At 37.6% G+C, this 22,453-nt stretch overlaps 2 protein-coding genes across 2 annotated transcripts in view; one reads left to right on the top strand and one right to left on the bottom strand.

The window, feature by feature from the left end:
• Positions 1–917: 917 nt before the first annotated feature.
• Positions 918–3,094, top strand: LOC129776772 (uncharacterized). The gene is made up of 2 exons (XM_055782609.1): positions 918–1,834; positions 1,911–3,094. The coding sequence occupies exons 1-2, from the start codon at positions 1,028–1,030 to the stop codon at positions 2,163–2,165; spliced, it is 1,062 nt and encodes a 353-aa protein (XP_055638584.1). The 5' UTR covers positions 918–1,027; the 3' UTR covers positions 2,166–3,094.
• Positions 3,095–13,584: 10,490 nt separating this feature from the next.
• The window catches only part of LOC129778994 (uncharacterized), an 86,319-nt gene continuing 77,450 nt past the window's right edge, over positions 13,585–22,453 (bottom strand). Inside the window, exons 3-5 of the mRNA XM_055786223.1 lie at positions 15,797–15,906; positions 15,582–15,728; positions 13,585–15,500 (exon numbers count right to left, since the gene is read on the bottom strand). Of these exons, the coding sequence (XP_055642198.1) occupies positions 14,495–15,500; positions 15,582–15,728; positions 15,797–15,906 (1,263 nt within the window). The 3' untranslated portion in view covers positions 13,585–14,494. The remainder of the gene's footprint in view (positions 15,501–15,581; positions 15,729–15,796; positions 15,907–22,453) is intronic.

Here is a 22,453-nt window from a genome sequence, read left to right on the forward strand (position 1 = left end):
GTCATTCGTCTTTTAATTCTCAATGAATGAATGAATGCATATTTTGAAAGAAAGTTGAAAGTGTTTCTTGTCAGTGTGTGAGTGGATGAGTATGAATATGGAATTATTTTTACAGGGATATAAATGAAATTCAACTCTTTTGAACTTATTGGTGGTCCTAAATAGAACCGGCGCGCGTTGTTCCTCGTTTTATAGAAATGAAATACGTAGTCCGACGACAAAACGGAACGAATTAAGTGTCAAAATAAAATAATGAAATGGCAAAATTTGAGAAAAGTTCCAATCAATTTTCCATCTATGAAAGTGAATCTGTAGATTGACCTCCAGTTTCACTCAACTTCCACCAGCCACACATTCCTTATCAGTTTCGTTGTCCATTGACTTCCCGGAGCATTCTTTGATGTCAATAATTGGCACAAACACACACCCCCTCCCCTAGCCCTGGGGCACATTGTAACCCAGAATCATGAATGAAGCAAATAATACATCTTCAGTTTCGTCACTTCTGACTCCAGCTCAGAGCATAATAATGGCGCACATCATTACGGGGTGACACGTGCTTATAATGAACCAATCTCGTCTGCTACATATTTATGAACAAATTTTCCTTATCTCTTATCCCGCCGAAATCATGCCCGTCACATCAGTGTTTCTGAACTGCGTAAGAATAACATTCCCAGGGAGACAATATTGAAACTGGTTTTCTCCGCTCTGTTCACATTCATTCTTGATAGCCACTGAAATCACAAACACGGTTGAATGGTTTGCGCGAGGGATGTTCGAATTGTCGTTACGACGAAGCATCTTCATCTCATGAGTATTTGCTTTTGAACGCACTGTCCGGCACTGATCCGAGAGTACATGTCAATTCATTTTCTTCACTATCAACCCCAGTTGTAGACTAAGTTGTCTGAGTGAAAGACGGCTGGAACCCGCTGAGTTGTAGTGTGCGCACCACTTGCACTTCATCTTTACCCAACAAATCGACAACACAGTTGTGATTCACCAGTATACATAGCGTCTCGAGATGACACCTGACGGCCGGAAACTCGTTCCCCTGTTCAATGATTTCCTGTACGACTCGGTCCGAAAGATTGCCGTAGACCAGGGCTTCACGAAGGACCTATTTTCGGTGGATTTCGACGAGGAAACCCGCCTCGAGTGCGATGGGTTCATCAGTTTCGTATTCAGAGCCATTGTCAGCGAAGATGAGCGAGAGTTGGTGCTTTGGTGCAAAGTTCCCCCGAGCAATGATTCGCGATCGTTGGTGTTATTCGAGCGCGAGGTGTTCTTCTACCGCGAGATTCTACCTGCGTTTGTGAAGTTCCAGCAAGAAAGAGGAATCCGTGAGGAGTTGGAAGGGGGGTTCTGCGGGGTACCGAAGTGCTATTACGCACATTGTGAAATTGATAAGGAAGACGAAATCGAGGCTGTCATTGTTTTGGAGTACGACGAAAGCTATGAACGGTGGGATTGGGATAAACTGCAACCGTTGGATATTGAGCATGCGAAAATATTGATGGCCACATTGGGCCGACTGCATGCGGTTTCTTTTGCCATGAAAGAACAGCTACCGAATGTGTTTGAGAAATTTAACTTGCTGGATAAACTTGGTGAAGAGACCAGGCTGATGACACTGATGAAGGAATCGTTTGATCGCGCACTGGTCACGATGAAGACCAGGTTTGCGTCTGACCAGGAAAAGATAGCGCGAGTGAAAGAGGATGTATTTCAGCTGCTGGCAGCTAGCGGACATGCGCAGGAGATGGAGCTGTACCGCATCATAAGTCATGGGGATTGCTGGATCAATAATCATATCTACAGGCATAGTGAGGTGAGTCGGAGCGAAACAATTTTTCACCCACAAAATCTGTCAACTGAAATACTAAAGTACCCATCCTTCCAACCAGGACCACGTGGCCACCAGTGTCATCCTCACTGACTGGCAATCGTTCCGCCTCGCAACTCCACTGCTGGATATTGGCTATTTCTTTTTTATTTGCGCCAGCTCAGAGTTTCGGAAAAATCACATGGACAGTTTGCTGCAGCATTATCACGACGCATTGAGAGGCCTTCTGGATCGTCTGGGAGGAGACACAGATCGGCAGTTTCCATTTGGTACGCTACTCCGCCTGATGGAACCGTTTCAAAAGCTGCTGGAATAGGGCGACCAAGAACCGAGGGCGGCTGAAATCTATGATTTGCATCCAAGTGGACCGGAACGCAGGGGAAATTGTGGAATAAATCATAAGTAAATTCGAGCGTATTTTTGTTTTTTCTATTTGTTCTTGCGGCCATAAATTATCGCAATATTTCATGTGGCGGCCCATAAACGCGAAACCACTTTGGGGAGACAAGGTTGCCTTCTGGGTTCGAGAGATATGGTTTGGGTGTATAAAAAAGAGATAGAAAACGATGAGTTTCTAAATGGCGCGAAAAATAATTATCTGTTCTTTATTATTATTTTTAATCTTTCGTCAAGTTAATTTTTGACCCGAAATCATCGCCTGGACGCGTGCTTCGAAATGTCACATGGTTTGATTCTTCGTTCGTTACACGAACTAAACGAAGATCAGAAAAAAAACTGAAACGGGATTTATAACTGATGCAAGAAAAATTGTACATCTTTTTCGTATAAAAAAACACTCAAAATTTGAAGAGAATTGTATATACCTAACAGCTTATGGCGACGCAATAATGGTTTTATTATGACGTGAAATTGTTACGAACGACGCCCATAAAATGGCAACATCATCCTAAATGTTTATTGCACGAAGGAACGACGCACGTGCAGACGAAAATGAAACTTACTTTACGCAGTGGTTATTCTAATGTCTGTTGTCTAATGAGTTCATTGATTACAGGTAAAATTAGTCCGGGTGAGATGAATGGAAAATTTTGAAAAAAAACATCTCATTCACTAACTGAATAACCTCTTGGGCTAGCAGGATTAGGGAAAGGGCGGTAAAAACGGACACCCTAAGTAAAAGTTGTTTTTTTTTCATTAATAAAGGGTGTGTCACATCAAATTGCATCACGGAAAAAACACTGTAGAAATTCGCCCAGTAGACCGATCCTTTTGAAAATTTTAGACAGTAAAATAAAAACTATTAAACAACTTTTGGCATTTTCTTTTTATTCATACTTCGAGCCCAAGCCCGTATGCTCGCACCTTCCTCTTTACCCCGTCCATAAGGTTCTGTACAACGTCAGGTTGTAGTTTTTTTTGAACAGAAATCCATTTTCTCTTGAAGTCCGCCTCCGATTTGACAACTTTTGGGTTCTTTCGGAGGGCCTGCTTCATAATCGCCCAATATTTCTCTATTGGGCGAAGCTCCGGCGCGTTGGGCGGGTTCATTTCCTTTGGCACGAAGGTGACCCCGTTGGCTTCGTACCACTCCAACACGTCCTTTGAATAGTGGCACGAAGCGAGATCCGACCAGAAGATGGTCGGGCCCTCGTGCTGCTTCAATAGTGGTAGTAAGCGCTTCTGTAGGCACTCCTTAAGGTAAACCTGCCCGTTTACCGTGCCGGTCATCACGAAGAGGGCGCTCCGCTTTCCGCAAGAGCAGATCGCTTGCCACACCATGTACTTTTTGGCAAACTTGGATAGTTTCTGCTTGCAAATCTCCTCCGGAACGCTGAATTTGTCCTCTGCGGAGAAGAACAACAGGCCTGGCAGCTGACGAAAGTCCGCTTTGTCGTAGGTTTCATCGTCCATTACCAGGCAATGCGGCTTCGTCAGCATTTCGGTGTACAGCTTCCGGGCTCGCGTCTTCCCCACCATGTTTTGCCTTTCGTCGCGGTTAGGAGCCTTATGAAAACCTTGTATGTACGCAGGCCCTCCCGCTGCTTGGTCCGCTGGACGAATGAATTTGACAAATTCAGCTTATTGGCGACATCCCGGACCGAACTTCTCGGATCACGTCTAAATTGCTTAACTACGCGCTTGTGATCTTTTTCACTGACGGAGCATCCATTTTTGCCGTTCTTCACCTTCCGGTCGATGGTTAGGTTCTCGAAGTATCGTTTTAGTACTCTGCTGACCGTGGATTGGACGATTCCCAGCATCTTACCGATGTCCCGATGTGACAACTCCGGATTCTCGAAATGAGTGCACAGGATTAATTCACGACGCTCTGTTTCGTTCGACGACATTTTTCCAAATTTACGAAAAATTGACAGTGAAGCATGGTCAACGTGATCTATACACTCTTATCTGATTATAAGCGAAAGCTGAAGATATAATTCCTAAAAATTAAATTTCTACAGCGTTTTTTCCGTAATGCAATTTGATGTGACACACCCTTTATCACAATAAATATATAGCTATCTCACCACAAATTGATAGTCTAGGTCTCTTCTTATAATACACTTTGTCTTTGAGGCAGAAATTTAGAAAAATGAATGTGTCCGGCATTTTTGAAAAAATTAGATTAAGTCGGGAAAGGCGGACACTTGGCGGGAAAGAGCGACAGTAACTTTAAATTCAAGTTCATGAACTCTTTAAGTTCCGGCATTCGGAATGACAAATTTGAATTACGTTTTAAAAACTGATTCGTCCATAATATGTGGTTGCACTTGCAAACATAGTTAGTGGGCATCTGTGATTAAGAGAAGGAAAAGATAACCAAATTGTTTTCAAAACAAAATGTTTGTTCTTTGTCGGTGGAGTGTCCGTCGTACCCGACTTCATTGGTATTTTATTTTCGTCAATATTTTTGGAGTAAAAATGAGAAAACTCCATCACTGATTCAATAAACTGGAACAGAAGCTAAATTCACGTAACGAAAAATACCCCAAAGAATTACTCGATAACAATGAGGGCCTTATTTTCTGCAGACGAAAATTTAAATCGTAGATTATTTTTTTGTTTTTATTTATAATTTTAACAGAAAGCCAACTGGATGTACACAGTAAGTGTCAAAGGTATTGATACACTGTATTGCAAGTTTGTACAAAATTAAAATTTCAAATAAAAACGTAATTTGTCAATTATACGGGGGTGTCCGTCTTTCCCGACTTTCCCCTATATATTTTTCAATACCATAAGAATTTATTGTGGTACAGAAATTAAGATAGTAAAAAGTGGATAAATGATTTGCCTTCATGAGCATATTTGAAAGTGAACAATTTAAATTATCAACTGTTATCAATCCACCGGTAGGGTAACACCGGGTGATTTGGACCACCCCTTTATCTCAAAAAGAATGGCTTAACTTTGATTTTTTATAATATCATTTTCTTTTATTATTGAACCGTATGTAATTTACGTCAAAAAACTTTGGTAAAATTCGACAGGTGGAAGGAAAGGAAGGTAGCATGAACACAACAAGCACTTTGATTGTCAAAAAATTAGAGTTTTTCGATCGTGGTTTTAAGATTTTTCCCGCTGATTAAACAAACTATTCGTGTATTGTGTAGTAAAGTTCTGTTCGCCTACAGAAGAGGAACAATTTGAGGCAGCAAAACTGTAACTTTGATAACAATAAATGAAATTAATTGCATTTTAATTTTTGCATGTTATGTGGGGTGAATTGGTTCTACAGGTTTGAGGATTTCTTTGGTCTAATTGATTCCAGATGCCGCTGAATTACAAAAAAGGATGGGCAAACAACGATGGAAGAAAGAGGAGCTCGAAAGAGCAACGCAGGCCATCAAGAACGGATTTTCTTTGACCAAGCATCGAAAGTGTTTTAAAATGCTTGAACAACAGTGAAAAGATCCATGCAGAATTCGAGATGGCTTCAATCCAATTTTTTTGGCCTGGAAGACACCTGGTATCGATCCCAGAACACTGTTACTGATTGTAGCATTATCCCAAAATACTTTGCATAGGCATAAGTATGTTTTGACATAGGACTATGGCTTTGATTTCTATATAGGGGGTCACTCTACGAAAATAGTAACGATTCATTAAGAGTTTTCAAACGCATATTACTCAAAATCGTTATTGCAACATTAGACAGGAAATTTATCCAGCAATTTTTTTGCTTAAAACATGAACAATGAATATAGCAAAAATATTTAACAATTTGACGATTAAAATGGGTATATTTTCTTTCGATCGCACTAACCACTCGCTTTCCTCCCGGACGCAACGAGCAGTCGTTCTGCCTATATTCGGGCGTTAGCTCACAATGTAAGTTGATGTGTATAATGAGTTCTTCTCCATTTACCAATAATAGGCATTTATCAGTTATTGTATTGTATGGTGCCCAATCAGTTCGAGCTCAATTCACGTTTTTATCTTGTAGGTCTTGCTACTAACAATTTATCATAACATCGAGCATGAAGCAATTAATGAAGATCGAAAGAGTCTACTTACGCGTATCATATTATGATAGCTTGGGTAGTCGCGATCTTAATATTATGCTCCCCATATATGTCTTCCACCGGGCTATGCTATTTTTATCTATAACATAATTCTGTAGTCATAGATTTATTTGACTTAGGCTTATATTTATGTATACATGATGACTCTTTGTCTTCTTCTGCATAATTGAATAAACCGAAGAAAAGGATAGTAATGACTTTAATGGTATTTTTGTGTACATTTTTGAACAGAATGTGATTCCGAATTCTACCACGTTATCTCATCTAATCCGGTAAAGGATACAAGTTCATACAGGAAACGGTTTTTTTTCAGGGTTTCCATTCGATGTAGCGAAAGAAAAAAAAACCTACAAATTTTGAACAATGAAAAAACTCAATTTAATTGCAATAACTACACACAATCACGGATCTATGTCAAGATCCCGTCCGTTCCCCTAGGCTCAGACCCATCTACTTTTTTTTCGATGAAACACACACTGGACCAAAACACCCCGCATCAAATTTTAATGTCCAAAAATCATCTAAAAATCAGTTGCCATTCGCCAGTATTCCTTCTATACCATTACATATGGTACATTCACACAGTAGCCATTTAGGCGTAAGAGTTTTCTTTCTGTTCTTCCATTATCCAGTTAGACCACCGGACAGCGGAGACAGTTGATTGAACATTATTTATAGAACAGCAGCCCGATGTGTCTTGCAGAGCAGAGCAGTTGTATGGATGAATCGATCTTATTTCGACCGTGGATCGATCTCCATCGCTGATGATTGTTGCGTGGACGTAGCTATTCTGTAACAACACAAAGATGGTCAGGTCAATGAGGGTCCTGAGTTTTGAACTCACGATCGATCGCTTACTAAGCGAACGCGCAACCAATGTGGCTACGGAGACCCCCTTATCGGCACTATTAACACCAGTCACAATTTCAGCGGCCTAGCTTGCATTTTCGGCTTTATAAAAAAAAGTAAAATGTACCGAATTTTCACTTTGTTGATCTCCATTGTTAACACCCTGTAACTCATAACTGAATGAAATTGACATTCACAAATTGACACCTTTACAACGAGCCTAAACTAGAAATTGTATGGACGATATTAGGCGAGATATTGATCACCAAAGCCAGCTATCGAGAAAACAATGAAATTAAAAAAAAATTGATATTCTTTAACGAAAACTGTAGGTCCTAAAGTCTTGGATTGGATTGGATTGAATTGGATTGATGGATTTTTTTTAATTTGGAGTTTTTTTTCACAATTTTTTTTTCGAGAAATCTCAACTCAAAAACTATAATATCTACAAAATGTTGGTTAGAAATAAAATGTAGGAAATTATTGATGTTTTCATTAATAACATATCAATTTTTAGAACAACGTTTCTTTGAAAAAAGAATACACTCGACAAAAAATTAGAGGAAAAGAGTGCGAAGTCGGAAATTTGAGGTGATCTTTGACATGCTGTAACTTCGTGAAATCAACGCATATCGGTGGAATGCGCATCATTTTGAAGCTACAACTTTCAGGTATCAGAATATTTTAAGTACATATTTTTATCTTGGTGAAAATGCATGAAAACGAATGTTACGAATCGTTTCTCTGAGAGTCGCGTAGGATTTTGTACTTCTGATACAATCAGTTGTAATATTTTCAATGAAAACATGAAAAAACTATTGTTGTACCCATCTTCCGATGTTCGGGTAACATGTTGGAAACTGTAAGAGCTATTTGTATTTTTTTTAAATTTAAAAAATACGATTTTGAGAAAAATTGAATTTCAACTTTTAAAATTATATATTTTCAGTGCAATGTTTTAAACATTTTGCAATTATCAAGTATGCAAAGTTGCTTAAATGACCAACGTCTTTACACCCATATCATTTCACTGCCAACTCTTAAGGTGCTGCCAACTCTTAAGGTGCTGCCAACTCATAAGACGAATTGGCATAAAATTCGTTAATGATACTTTTTTTAAGAAAGCAAATCCTAATTTTTTACCATTCCATTGGAATATATCTAGTAACCCTCGAATAACAGATCCTCAATTCAATTTCAGTGGCCGCTTCGATTAGCTACCTTTACCCGATTGCAACTTTAAATGTGATGAGCAGTGTTGCTACCAGGGCCTGACAATTTCACTTCAATTAGCACATCGTCACTCAATAATGTGTCTATCGCTTCTCAGAACAGAACCAGAACCATGCAGGCTAAAAATATATCGATTCTCTTTTCACGCACAATAAGAAAAATATCTCGTCTCTTTCGTACATGTTCCTTTCATTTCACGTTGATTCCTTTCATTCTGCAAACAAAAGCGACGTTAGAAATCGTCACTTGGAAATTAATTTGAAGCATCCATGTATTCTGGCAGTTTGTATAGAAATGAATGTTTCCTTGTTGCATTCGAAACTTATTCACTGAAACTAATGATAACGGTGCAGTGAGGGTTGTGTAGTATGCCTGCAGGAGTAATTATTTACCGGCGCTAGTTGTCAGTGTGAAATTAGTGATGAAACGGATAGTAGTTTGGTCGGATACTGGATACCGGTCAGCTTCGAGTCCGGATAGCCGAGTATTCGACAGCCCGATGTTTGTGTTTGTGCACGTGTATTTGTATGGGTGTTTGTGTATGTTCGCGCGTTTTTTGGGTGTTCGTGTGCGTGTGTGCGCGTGCGTTTGGGCCTGTTTTTTTTTGCTTGCATGCAGGTGTGCGCTTTTTTTATGCGCGGGCATGTGTAGGCGTGTTTGCGCGCATTTGTGCGTGTTTGTGTGCGCGTGTGTACGTGCGTTTGCGCGTGTTTTTTTCTTGCTTGTGTGCAGGTGTGCGCGTTTTTTTGTGCATGGGCATGTGTGCGTACGTGTGCACGTATTTGTGCGTATTTGTGTGCGTGTGTGAACGTGTGTGCTTGATTCTTTCCGTGTGTGCGTCTGTGCATGTGCACGTTTGTGCGCGTTTGTGCGCACCTGTGCGTCCATTTGTATGTTTGTGTGCGCTCGCGTTTTTGTGCACATGTTTGTGCATGTTTGCGCGTGTGTGTGCGTGTTTGTGCACCCAATGGTATGTGCGTGCGCGTGCTTCCGGCGTTGTGTATGCGTTTGTGCGTGCGCTCCCAATTCTGCGTGGGCACGCTGAAAGCACAGACCTAGTCGAAAATCGCGTAATTTCGAGCAAATCGTGTAAAAAAATCGCGTAATTTCAAGCAAATCGCATAAAAAAATTGCGTAATTTTGAGCGAATAGCGTAAAAAATATCACGCAAAAAACGCATAAAAAAGAATCCAGCGTACTTGCAAATAACATGCTTCTTCGTAACATGGAATACATGTTTGATACAGGAAATATAATAAAATGAAGACAGCTCAAATCGGACTATTCTTTTCACCCTTAGAGAGGGTGAAAAACTCGAGAAAGGAATAGTCCGATCTGTGCCGTCTTTCATTTTATTACATTTTCTGTAACAATCATGTATTCCAAATAACAGAGAAACATGTTATTTACAAGTGATTGAATAATTTTGAACACGGTCCGCGACGATCCATTTTGGTAAAATAAAACTTACGTTTGAAAGCAGCAAGCATCCTCTAACATGCGAAATGAAAATAAATATAACCCGTTCAAGCAGTTTTAATCGTCAGTGAAAGCTTCTGCTTTTATACTTGTAAGAGAACGAAAGAGGAAAGGAACGAAACAAAAGAATCAATGTTACTGTATGCGTAGAGAATATTTCGTTTCCACTTCACCCCGATACACTGAAATTAATCCACCGAAAATGACTGTAGTGGAAGTGAGAGTTGTATGAATAAAATTCAATCACATTTATTAGCTTCGAAAATAACTAGCCCTGGTTGCTACACGTACAGATTTATCCGGAAAGATACGGATTTTTGACGTAGGACTACGTCTTTAATATCTATATAGGGGGTCATTCTACGAAAAATGTTTTCAAATGCATATTATGCAGAATCGTTCTTACGATATATGTTATAATATATACCATTAGACGGCAAAGTTATCCAGCATTTTTTCGCCTGAGACATCAACAGTGGAAATAATAAAACAAGTGAGCAATTTAACAAATAAAAGAGGTATGTTTTGCAAGCGGATGCGAAGGTAAATCATGTATTATGCATTCTTTCTTCCAACTCCGTTCCATAAATGTTGTATGTAACACAAAATTGCGTGCAATAATTCAAAAAATGTCTTCGACAAAGTTGTTACATATGATAGTGCGCTCATTTTTATGTTATCAAAAATAGGGTGACAAAAACTGTCGATGAAATAAAAAATCTAACTTTCTTATATTTATGGATAGATGTAAACATAGTTCGAAAATGTTATAGTCACAGTCATTTGAGACATCTTTGTAGAACAAAGTTTTCTTATATCTCTTGAAATAACCGATATAGCGTCTTTTTTCTAAGTTACGATAGGGTCACCATGAATAAAACCTTTTTTTTTGCTCTAACTTTCATATTTCAAATTTTACATACAAACTGTCTTCGGAAGACTTTTAGAACTTACTAATACAAACATTTTGCGATGCAGAACTTGTCAATATCTCAACTTCACTCGAAGTTATTCATATTTCTTTCCAAAAAATACGCTCTTTTCAATTGATTGTCATTCTTTCTGGGGCAAACATAAAAAAATGTTTATTGACGGAATTTGAAAGAACAAATTTAACTCTATATAGTATGTTATTTTCGAAACTATGTTATTTTTTGAGTGTGAGTAAATAAATTGAAATCATGAGTTTTCGGGTAAAAAAACATCAATAACTTTGAGTAGGATTGAGATTTTGACAAGTTCAGCATCGCAAAATGTTGGTATTGATAAGCTCTAGAAGTCGTACGCAGACAATTTTGATGTAGAATTCGAAATATAAGAGTATAAAGAGTATTTTTATACTCCTTTATATATCCGTTTTTTCATGGTTACCCTTAGATAGAAAGCGCCAAAAACAACTTTGTGGAAGATATTTGTTCTTTAGACAAAAACTGTCTTCGACAAAGTTGTTACATATGATAGAGCTCTCATTTTATATTATCAAAAATAAGGTGACGAAAATTGTCGATGAAATAAAAAATCTAACTTTCTTATCTTTATAGATAGAGATAAACATAGTTCGACAATGTTGTAGCCCTAGTTATTTGAAAAATCTTTGTAGAACAATGCTTTTTTCTATCTTTTAATATAATCGATTTAGCGTGGGACTACGTCTAACCGGAGTGAAATGAAAACCTAAACACAGAACATGCAGGAAAAAATGAAAGATTTCGAATGCTTATAACTCGAACATTTCTTAACCCTTTGAGTGCGGATATATTTCAATCTAACATCCAATGATCGTAGATAACTGTTTTGGTCACAAAAGTTTGGTTTGCTGGACAAAGCGCGTGAAGTCCTCTTTTACAAATGTTCCCGAAAGACGAAATTCTACGCTAAAAGATGCCAATTCGAAAATGCTAACATAAAACAAGACGAGCGCTATCGCGCTCCCCGCACTTTCGGTATACAACAAGAGAAGCGCTATTGCGCTCCCCCGTTTTCAAACGGTTAAAAGATCGGAAAGATGTATCAAAGATTGTATCAATTGATAGGAAATTTTTCTACGCGTCTATCATAATTAATAAAATGTTTTTTCCATCAGATAACTGTAAAATTTCAAGGGTTCTCTAAACGCCCTAACCGCTATGTTTTGATTGGCCCGATTCACGGTTTCCCCAACATAGACATCAACATCAATGTACCTGTGGGAATCCGCTTTGCAAATATATGCAAGCTGCGAGTGCTCGTGTGTACTCGAATTTGGACCACCTAAGCAAATACGGTCTAAATAAAAAATGTCACATTGTATACTAAGCTACACTTGTTTTCTCTCAATCAATAATGTTTCATTATTATATCAAGCTTTAAACTACCAAATATGTCATAAAATAAAAGAGATGATTTTTGGACATTAAAATTTGATGCGGGGTGATTTGGACCAGTGTGTGTTTCATCGAAAAAAACATACTTATGTTTATGTAAAGGCTTCTGGAATAGTGTTACAATCAGTAACAGTGTTCTGGGATCGATACCAGGTGTCTTGGCCATATTCCAGACCAGAAAAATTGGATTGAAACCATCTCGAATTCTGCATGGATTTTTTCACTGTTGTTCGAGCATTTTCAAACAGTTTCGATGCTTGGTCAAAGAAAATCCGTTCTTAATGACCTGCGTTGCTCTTTCAAGCTCCTCCTTCTTCCAACGTTGTCTGCCCATCCTCTTTTTGTAATTCAGTGGCATCTGGAATCAATTAGACCAAAGAAAAACCTCAAATCTGTAGGACCAATTCACCCCACAAAAACGTGTCCATGTTACCCCACACAACATGCAAAACATAAAATGCAATTAATTTCATTTATTGTTATCAAATTTACAGTTTCGCTGCATCAAATTGTTCCTCTTCTGTAGGCGAACAGAACTTTACTGCACAATACACGTAAAGTTTGTTCAATCAGCGGGAAAAACCTTAAAACCTCGATCGGAAAATTCATATTTTTTGGCAATCAAAGTGCTTGCTGTGTTCGTGAAACCATTTCCTTCCACCTGTCGAATTTTATCGAAGTTTTTTTACGTTAGTTACATAAGGTTCATTAATGAAAGAAGATGACATTATAAAAAATCCAAGTTGAGCCGTACTTTTTGAGATAATGGGGTGGTCCAAATCGTTACTCGTGAGTATTTGTTGATATTCTAAAATACTGATCAGGATATTTTCAATGAATTAGAAAAAAAAATTATCAGGACATTTTCAAATCCTGATTGATCAAAATTTTGGGAAAATTAGATAGGCACTTTATGGCCGATTGCATTGGTGTTATGTTTATCATCATATTATACTAACTGAATTGGAAAAAAACCATCCGACAATAGTCACCCGATTTGCTAAACATGTTTGCATAACACTTGAAGACAAAGAGCTTTGCTCTCACCGGACGTGCTTTAACCCATAACCCTCGAATCATACAATCAACACCAACAGTGTCACATTATCCTTTCGGATACCGAACCCCACTACCTGGAAGATTCAAATTAACCCTCTTTAGCTCATTAGTCCACCTTCTTCTTTCTCGACATCCACGAGCAAAGGATAACGCCAGAAGTCAACAGCATCCCCACAAGTTCACGATGGCAAGCGAAACGAAAAGGACTCTCACACGGTAATTTTCGGATATTTACGTGAGCAGCAAAACAACGGGGACACGCATGTTTGTCAATTATCGCTCTCGGTGACCCTTTTTTAGGGGGGTCTCCTCGTTTATTGCTTGGAATTCTACTCCTCCAAACACCACGGACCATAACATTACAATAACATACACTTAACGGCTAAGAACGGGGGCCTTCTATCGAAAATGGGTACCTGCGGTTCATCCGGGGTATCGTATCGTTGATTGGGGTTATAATGTAGTGGTGCCTCATATGCTGCGAAACTTCGCCATTCAAGTGTGGGGGTTATAATAACTTCGTTTATCAATGGATTTGCGTGTGTGTGTGTGTGTGTGGGGTTGACTTGATTCGATGATGAAAGCGCAAGTTGTGCGTCTATTTGGTTCTATTGATTTCGTTGATTTCGTTGATTTAGTTTTATAAAAAAAATACACACTCGGAAGAAATCTTAACATCTAATCGTTTCTTTGGCATGTAGCGCTTTTTTCCGAAAAACAAACATTACAAAACTGCGTATCGATAATGCTGGTGCCACTTAGTGTTTAAATTACTGTACAGATTCGGATGTGATTGGATATTCCCTATCTCTATTAAATACATTGATTGGATGAACAAACTTTCATCGGTTTCATCTCATTTTTGAGGAGTTTTCAGTTTTGGCTTGAATTACGTCTTCATTTCATTTTTACAGCTTGAGTTCGATGCCACCTGGGACAGTTTTTCGTTCTTTGATCGCTCTCGAGATGAAACAATATACATTTATAGCAGCAGAGAAGTAAATAAAAAAAAACATCAAATAAAATCAATATAATAATATTAATAACGTTGACTAGGATGGAGCAAAATACAATTATTAATAGGGTGTCTCTCTCTCTGTCTTTTGATTTGCCCTTTGTGAACCCCGATAACGAGGGAATGGGGACCGGTCAGTGGCGGTTGGTTTTTTTTTTGTTCAGATATAGATAAAGTTACCCACACCCTTGATGGGGTCGGTGTTGACGGCTTCCTTCACGATTGAATTACTTCCTCCGCTGCTGTTATCGATTTCCGCCAGCTTTTTATCGATTCCGAGCGAGGAGAAAGAATGACACACGGTTCGGATCTCGCGGATGTTGTAGACTGGACTGTACGAGGGTACATTTGGGGCGGTTAGTAGCGAGGGCAGCAGGGAAGCCTTGGAAGGACGGGGTGGAGCTTGCGAGCACCGGTCCGCGTTTTTTCCTTTGATCGCGGGAGGAGTGACTGTGATGGAGGAGGAGGTTGTGTCATCCGCAGGATCCCTTCGCTGAAAGTGTTCACACACTTCCAGACCATCGGATCTGCACTGCAGACAGCAGCTTGTGTCGTCGTTGTTGTTGTTGTTGTTGGTGGTGTGGCTTTCCCGTTCGTTGTTTGGACATTTGGATTTGGAGGGTAGTGAGGAGGTTGACAGTGGACAAGAGTCTCGCAGTGCCAATCCTTTGGATGTTTCCGAGAGAATGTTCAGAGAGGAAACCCCATCGACAATGTCCGAGATGAATGTGTTCGTTGGGGTTGTAACGGCCGTCAGCGGAAAGGTCGTCGAGTGCAGCGACAATCTGTGGTGGTTGCTTAGTCCAGGGCCGATGATGAAGTGCTTCGATTCGGAGATGGGAGCTAGCATCTGTCTACGGCGCGGGTAGTTCGGGTTACGTCGAACCAGAAAGTGCATGATCTCGTTCTTCTGCTGCCGCTGGAGTTGTGTTTTCAGCGGCAAATCGTCCGGGTGTAGTTTGCGTTGGTATTCCTGACCAGGGCAGACTTCGTACAGACTGAACTGTTCCACCGGTTCGGCGGAATTGTAGCAGGACAGGAGCAGCGACAACAGCTCGTCCGAGGTGGTGTCCTCCGAGATGAGTAGCGACTTGTACTGCGAGTTGGGCTGGAGCACCGACGTGTGCACCCGGATCAGACCGCCAGGTTTTTGTTGGAGACAAAATCTGCAAAAAAAGACGGATAGAACCATAAGTTTATTTGTGTTTTGAACTGATCGACAGTAAAAGTGTGGAATCGAAACCCACCTGGAGTCCCCCTTGGGGTGACAAGCTTGCAGCAACGCTGGTCGAGCCTCGTCGTCCAGTTCCAGCACGGACTTCACGCCTGGTCGTCGTACAGTCACTTCCATCGTCAAGTAAAACAGTCGCGGATCACGATGACGCATTTTGCATCTGTAATATTGTAAAAGGGACAGCGTTAAGTCACTTGTCGCTTCTTCATTTCGAAGCTGAATACACACCTTCTGAGCAACTGTTGCACAACACTTTTACTGGTTGCATCATAGGAGATCCCAAGAGTTTTATACTCGATGTCCTGGCGAAGGCATGCTGTGTAGATTTTGATCGTTGTCTGAAAGAGGGAGCAGAAACAATAGAAAGATTAATTATGGTGCGTGTTCGAAAAACATAACAGAGTATCGCTAATGATAAACATTATTCACAATTTCAGTGATCAGGCTTGCATTTTCCATCAAAACTGAATAAAGCAAACAAAAAACAGCGAAAGATTTTTTGATGTAGGACTACGTCAAACCGGAAGATATAGGGGTGAAATGAAAATTAAGGTACTGAACATAGGAAAAAAATGAAAGATTTCGAACGCTTATAACTCGATCGATCTTACTGGATCGCAAAGATGTTTACATTAATTTATAGGGAATATTTTTACACATCTATCACAATGAATAACATTTTATTTTTCTTGAAATAAACAATTGAATAATTGGGAAATGTCAAGCATTGTCCAAATGTCATATTTGTCTCGGTCCAATTTTTGCTCCTCAAATGGGTCCGACCAAAAGAAGCAACCAGAGTAACAGCGGAGTATAATTTGGATACAAGCAAAGAATTATATTGTAAGCAACTCCCCTTGTGATTTCACCGCAGGTCGAATGAAATAAATTTGGCTGTCTAATTTTGTTGCATATCATACGATGGGTTCTAAAGTGTTTTCCCAATAATGAAGTAAAATATATAAACTGATTTTTGTATGCTTGGGGAGAACCTGTGTGCAATCAGATATTTATTTGAGCTTATTGGGGGTTTGGGTCTTTCAAATTGATCATTAAGTTTTTACGAATTCACAGTTCAGTTCAGTTCAACACATTGCAAGCCGAATTGGAAGAAGAAATTATCCAAAAACGAAGGCTATTTGCATTGTTGTAGTTACCACCAACACAATCGTTTTCGGAATTTTTGTTGCCGGTCTACGAGAGATGCCGAATAGTACAGGGCGGACTCGATTACATATAGACTCGTGTATATGTGATTCGATTATATACAGTTTGAAAAAAATATTTTTTTTACATTTCAAATATGACTTGTTTCAAGAAAAAAATGTAACCTTTGAACGTTAAGGTGGAATTTAAGTGGCTATTCTATGCACAGTGGGGTAGAAGTCGTGATTTTTGAAGATTTTGCTAGAATTTTCACCTGGAATTGTTTATATCGATAATGCAGCGAAATTAAGAAAGATAGAAGCTGGGTGTTAAATAACAAATTGTAGAGTGGTATCAGAACTTTGATTTTATTCATAGAAACAATCAAGTTCAATATGATTTTTTGTGATAAAATTAATAATCACACATTAAAAATTACTAACTTTTTAATTTTTACTATCTAAATCCACTAACTTAGATGTTCCAATACTATATCCTGTACTAAATTTTCTCATCTTTCAAATGAAGGCAACAGAAATGGCTTACGCAGCGTACTTTTTAGTGTAGAGCCAATTTGAGGCAACAGAGTTCGAGACAAAATAAAAGTTCTATTACTCTGGCATTCTTGAAATGCTTACATATGCGTAGAAGATATTTTTCATCAAATATGGTCATCTATACCTTTTTGAGGGATTCTGGAAAAAAATATTGTTTTCATGTGAGAAAGGTGTTTTCCGACTTTAAGGGGATGAATCAAAAATTAAATTATTCTTTTATTTTCAATATACGAAAAATGTATACATAAAATACGAATTAACAAAAAATTGTTTTTGACTCGATTATACACAGGATTCGATTATATAAAGTGAAAAGAAATCTGAGACTGTATATAATCGAGTCCGCTGAGTATAATTTGTGAACTATTTGTTTGGGAATGACGTTTTAGGGTGCGTTGGAGATGTAATTTTGCTAATAGGTACTGCCAAACATGCCCGAATGAAGTTTTAAATTGTTGAAATATGAATGAAAATTATTACTTAGGGTTATGGAAATACTCTGAAAACGTATTCATCACCCTAACAATTTTTTTTAAATTCCTTCCATTTCCGCTACTTTATCAAAATATAAAATAACTATCAGACACAATTAACGAATTTCATGCCAACTCGTCTTAGGAGTTGGCAACACCATCTCAGATAGCAGTGAAACGTTGTCAGTGTAAACACATGGGCTTTTTAAGCAACTTTGCATACTTGAAGTATTGTAAAACAATCAGACTACTTTTTCAAAAAGGCCAAACAATTTTTCTTGATGTTTTACAAAAAAAATATAACTCAAAAACTAGAATCTACAAAATTCTGATCAAAGGATGAAACAAAACACCGTTTTTTTTAAATTTCGCCGAAAGAAAAATTATTTTAAAATTTAAATTTGATTATATATGATTATAAATATATTAATCGCCCTTACAATTTCCAACAAGTAGTTCATAAATCGGGAGATGGTAACTTTTACAGGATAAACAACTTTTCTAACAACTTTTTTTCTAAAGGGTGTGTCACATCAAATTGCATCACGGAAAAAACGCTGTAGAAATTCGCCCAGTAGACCGATCCTTTTGAAAATTTTAGACAGTAAAATAAAAAATATTAAACAACTTTTGGCATTTTCTTTTTAATCATACTTCGAGCCCAAGCCCGTATGCTCGTATACATAAAAATGTTACGAATTAAACATCAATAGTAATTTTTCAAAGAAAAACATGAAAAAAATGTTGCTCGAAAAACTTTTCCTCTGTAAAAGTGCCCATCTTCCGATGTATGGATGATTTATTGGAAATTGTATGGCCTATTCAAATCTTTTTTTAAGAATTTTAAAAGAATATGTTTTCGAGAAAAAAAGAAATTTAATTTTCAAAACATTTTTTTTCAAAGAATTTATTCTTCAAAAATTTGTTTGATATATATTGTTTGATATGTTTGAAAACATAAAAAAATTTCTACATTTCATTCTGTGTCTAAAATTTTGTGATAAATTTTGTGTGAGAAATTTTTGGAAATTTTGAGTTTTTTCGACTTTTTTAGAAAAACACAATTTCTACCTTAAATCAAAATATTGGTTAAAGATTGAAATGTAGGAAATTATTCAGGTTTTCATTTAAAAATACCAAACAAATTTTTGAAAAAAAAAATTATTGAAAAAAAATTTTAGTAAATTAATATTCATTTTTCTCGAAAATATGTTTTTTTTTTAAATAATGCAAAATTAAATATGAATAGCCCTTACAATTTCCAGCAAGTCACTGGTTTCTGAGATTTTCTGACAACAACTTTTTCATGTTTTCTTTGAAAGACTACTATTGATTTTTAACTCGTAACGTCTTTTGTATAAATTATCGCGATTTGTGAAGTAAATTTGTAAAATTTGTCGGATTAGTTGTATTTTTTTTCAAAGAAAACATGAAAAAGGTGTTGCTAGAAAAACTTTTTCACCTGTAAAAGTGCCCATCTTCCGATGCATCGACGATTTGTTTGAAATTGTTTGGGCTATTCATATATACATTTTTTTGAGAATTAAAAAAATACATTTTTGAAAAAATTAATTTTAATTTTTAATTTTTTTTTTCTTTCGGTGATTTTTTATTTAAATTGGTATTTTTTTTCATGAAAATTCAAACAATTTCCTACATTTCATCCTCCGATCAGAATTTTGTAGGTATCATAGTTTTGAGGTTATTTTTTTTTTGTTAAAAAACTAAAAAAAAAGGATTTTTCAAGTATGCAAAGTTGCTTAAAGGACCCAGGTGTTTACACTGAAAACGTTTCACTGCTATCTGCTAAGACGAGTTGGCATGAAATTCGTCAATTGTGTTTCGCGTCAAGGCAATGTTCGATTGGGTTTGAATCTTGGATAAATTTTCGAATGTTCAAGTCAATCCCGTTCGGGTTACAAAATGCAACATCGTGCTAATTTCAAGCCCGATTGGATTACGGGTGAAGGGTGAATATTTCACGAACATGATCTTAATTATATGAATTTTTTTTTTGGTTATATCTCGAGAACCATTAGTCCTTGGATGAAACGTTATACGTCTTTCATGTAGAATCGCTTGTAGATTTCATCTTTTATGTTACTGTTCTTAAATGTTTACAATTTCACAAAAAAAATTAATTTCAGAAATTTTTCAAAAATCTCCATTTTGGCATGTTTGAGACGGTATCACTGCACGTTAAAATTTTTTTTGAATTGTAAGGGTTTTCCAATAAAAATATACAAAAAAAAGTATCGAAGGGAGAATGTTTTTAGATACAAAAGTTTTTGATATTAAAATCAACTTTTGAGTATGATTGTTTGACAATGCAATTGGAATATAATTTTTCCTAAATAGTTCATTAATTTTCCTACAAATTCGTCAAACATCATATTTTAATCAGATAATTGGATTTTTAGTTACGATTTTCTTTGAAGAAATATAGAAAACTTTCAATACGCCCTTTTAAAAAATCTGCGATAGTTTAAGTTAGTCTTATGATAACAAAAACTGTGATTTTAGATAGCTTCATAATACCAAATTTAAAAGAAAATCGTGAAGGGTTGGGTCAACGGCCGGCTGATTTGGCTTTGAATTGCTCTATAATGATAATCGTGTTTGTGATTTTTTTCATATAATTTATATATAATTTCTAAATTACTGCAGTCTATGTCTATTACTTTGTATAATGTAAACAATGCTCGTAAAACGATAGAAGACGTTTTACGAGCATTGTTTACATTATACAAAGTTCGTGATATCCCGAGGATGACTAATCCCAGGATAAAACGTTCTTTATAGTTTTATCCTAAGTTACATGTAGTTTCTATTTTTATGTTACTTTTCTTCGGTGGGAATGATTTCGCAAAATATATTTACCAGTGCATTGTCAGCACATATGTGTTATTTTCACTGGAAAGTTTATCGACTTTCCAACAACTTAGTTAGATATCCCAATTTAATCACGACTTTTGAGTTAGGAGTTTTTTTTAAACAAATGCTATGATTTTGGATACACTCTCATCAAAAAGCAGTCGTAATTTAAAATTTATCATACGATAATGAAATTAAAGAGAGAGAGATTAAAAAAGCAAGAGACTCGTGTTGATTTTCGGCTAATATGACCCGGAGTTTATCTGCATACTGCATACTACACATTACGAAAATACCGTAAAATGTGAAGAGTATCTCACTAGCATAATAAATTATTTATTCAACGTGACAAAAGTGCAAAAAATTTGTAGAAGCTATGGTTACTGACATAGTTAAAACACGCAAGTCAATTGGAATTCAGTCATTCGAGTATTAGGAATTTCGTTACATAAAAAACGAACTTCAAGGGGAAATAAAAAAGGCAACCTTCTTTTTCATGCTTTTATGAAAACAGCGTTCTTTCCGCTTTTAGCTTTTCTATTGAAGACCAATAGAATTGTATATTTTCATCACCAGCTTTTGGCTTGATGATGAACAGTGCATAGTGCATGGTTTATTTGATGTAGGTTTGATGGCATTACTCAATTAGCACTCGTGTCATTTACAAAAAGAATTGTCACAAATTTTAACTATTTTCTGTACATTGTATTTGGTCTGCTCTTTTGGAAATCTTATCGTAGGCTAGGGGGTTATTGCATTTTTATTCAAAAATGACATTCCTTGTACAGAGTTTTCAACAATGCCTATCTATTGATATTTTGATAACAAAAGACAAGCTTATTTCCTAGAGACAAACTAACTATTTCCGCAAAAAAGAGCTTACCACCCTCAGTAGAGAAATTCAATATATTTACCACTTCCAAGAAATCGGTAAAAATATGGTGAGGAGGAATTTTATACTTTTCATCTGACAGAATCATGCTGCATTTAACAACATTTACATATTGTGCATCTTGCAGCACCACGTGCTGCCCATCGATGGTGCCGAATAAAGGCCACAAAACAGGATAGAACAATACCGCAAAACTTGTGCACGCATACTATTCACAATGTTTGTTCAGGAGAAACATGATCCGTTTCCCCTCTTGAGAATGATGCGTATGTGCGTTCTCCGTTTGGCAAGCAAAACCATTATGAGTTACTATTTCTGCAATGTTTCCGGAACTCGGCGAATAGTCCCCGCTAGCTAGAGCTAGCGGGACATTATTGTAGCCAGAGCGGCTTGTTTGCGATGCATCCCGCAATCACGTAAAGTGATCTCGGGATAGGGATATCTTTGTTCCGACAACTCCGACACCGCCACCCACCACCGCGAATCCTCCGAACCGGAAGATTGTTGATCCATCATCGCCACATCTTCGCTCGGCAAGCGAGCGGCACGTATTTAATTATAAACCAGCAGGGTATCCGCAAACTGCGAAGGAAGCTGTAACCCGAGAGGCAGCTGTTCACCGCAAACAGCTCCATCATCCTGATGGTTGTATTTTGTTGTTGTTGTTGTTGTTGATGATGTTTTCAGCGGGGGAGGAAGTGCCAGTTTGGTTTCGAGATGCGTTTCACAAAACGGGCCCGGATGACGTTGCGTTTGAAGGGCAGGGATTCAGGGACACATCGACGAGCGGATGCATGCAACAATTGTGGCGAGACTTGCGTCCAGCAGCTGGTGTGAGTTTGCCAGAAGCGATCAGAAGGTACTTGATCGAAAGAAATCTTTCCTGTCCTCGAGTCGTTGAGTTGAAAACGTTTGCCCAACAGGAAGAAGGAAGATTCCGAAT

The sequence above is a fragment of the Toxorhynchites rutilus genome, chromosome 3, assembly GCF_029784135.1.
Source record: "Toxorhynchites rutilus septentrionalis strain SRP chromosome 3, ASM2978413v1, whole genome shotgun sequence".
NCBI lineage: Eukaryota > Metazoa > Arthropoda > Insecta > Diptera > Culicidae > Toxorhynchites > Toxorhynchites rutilus.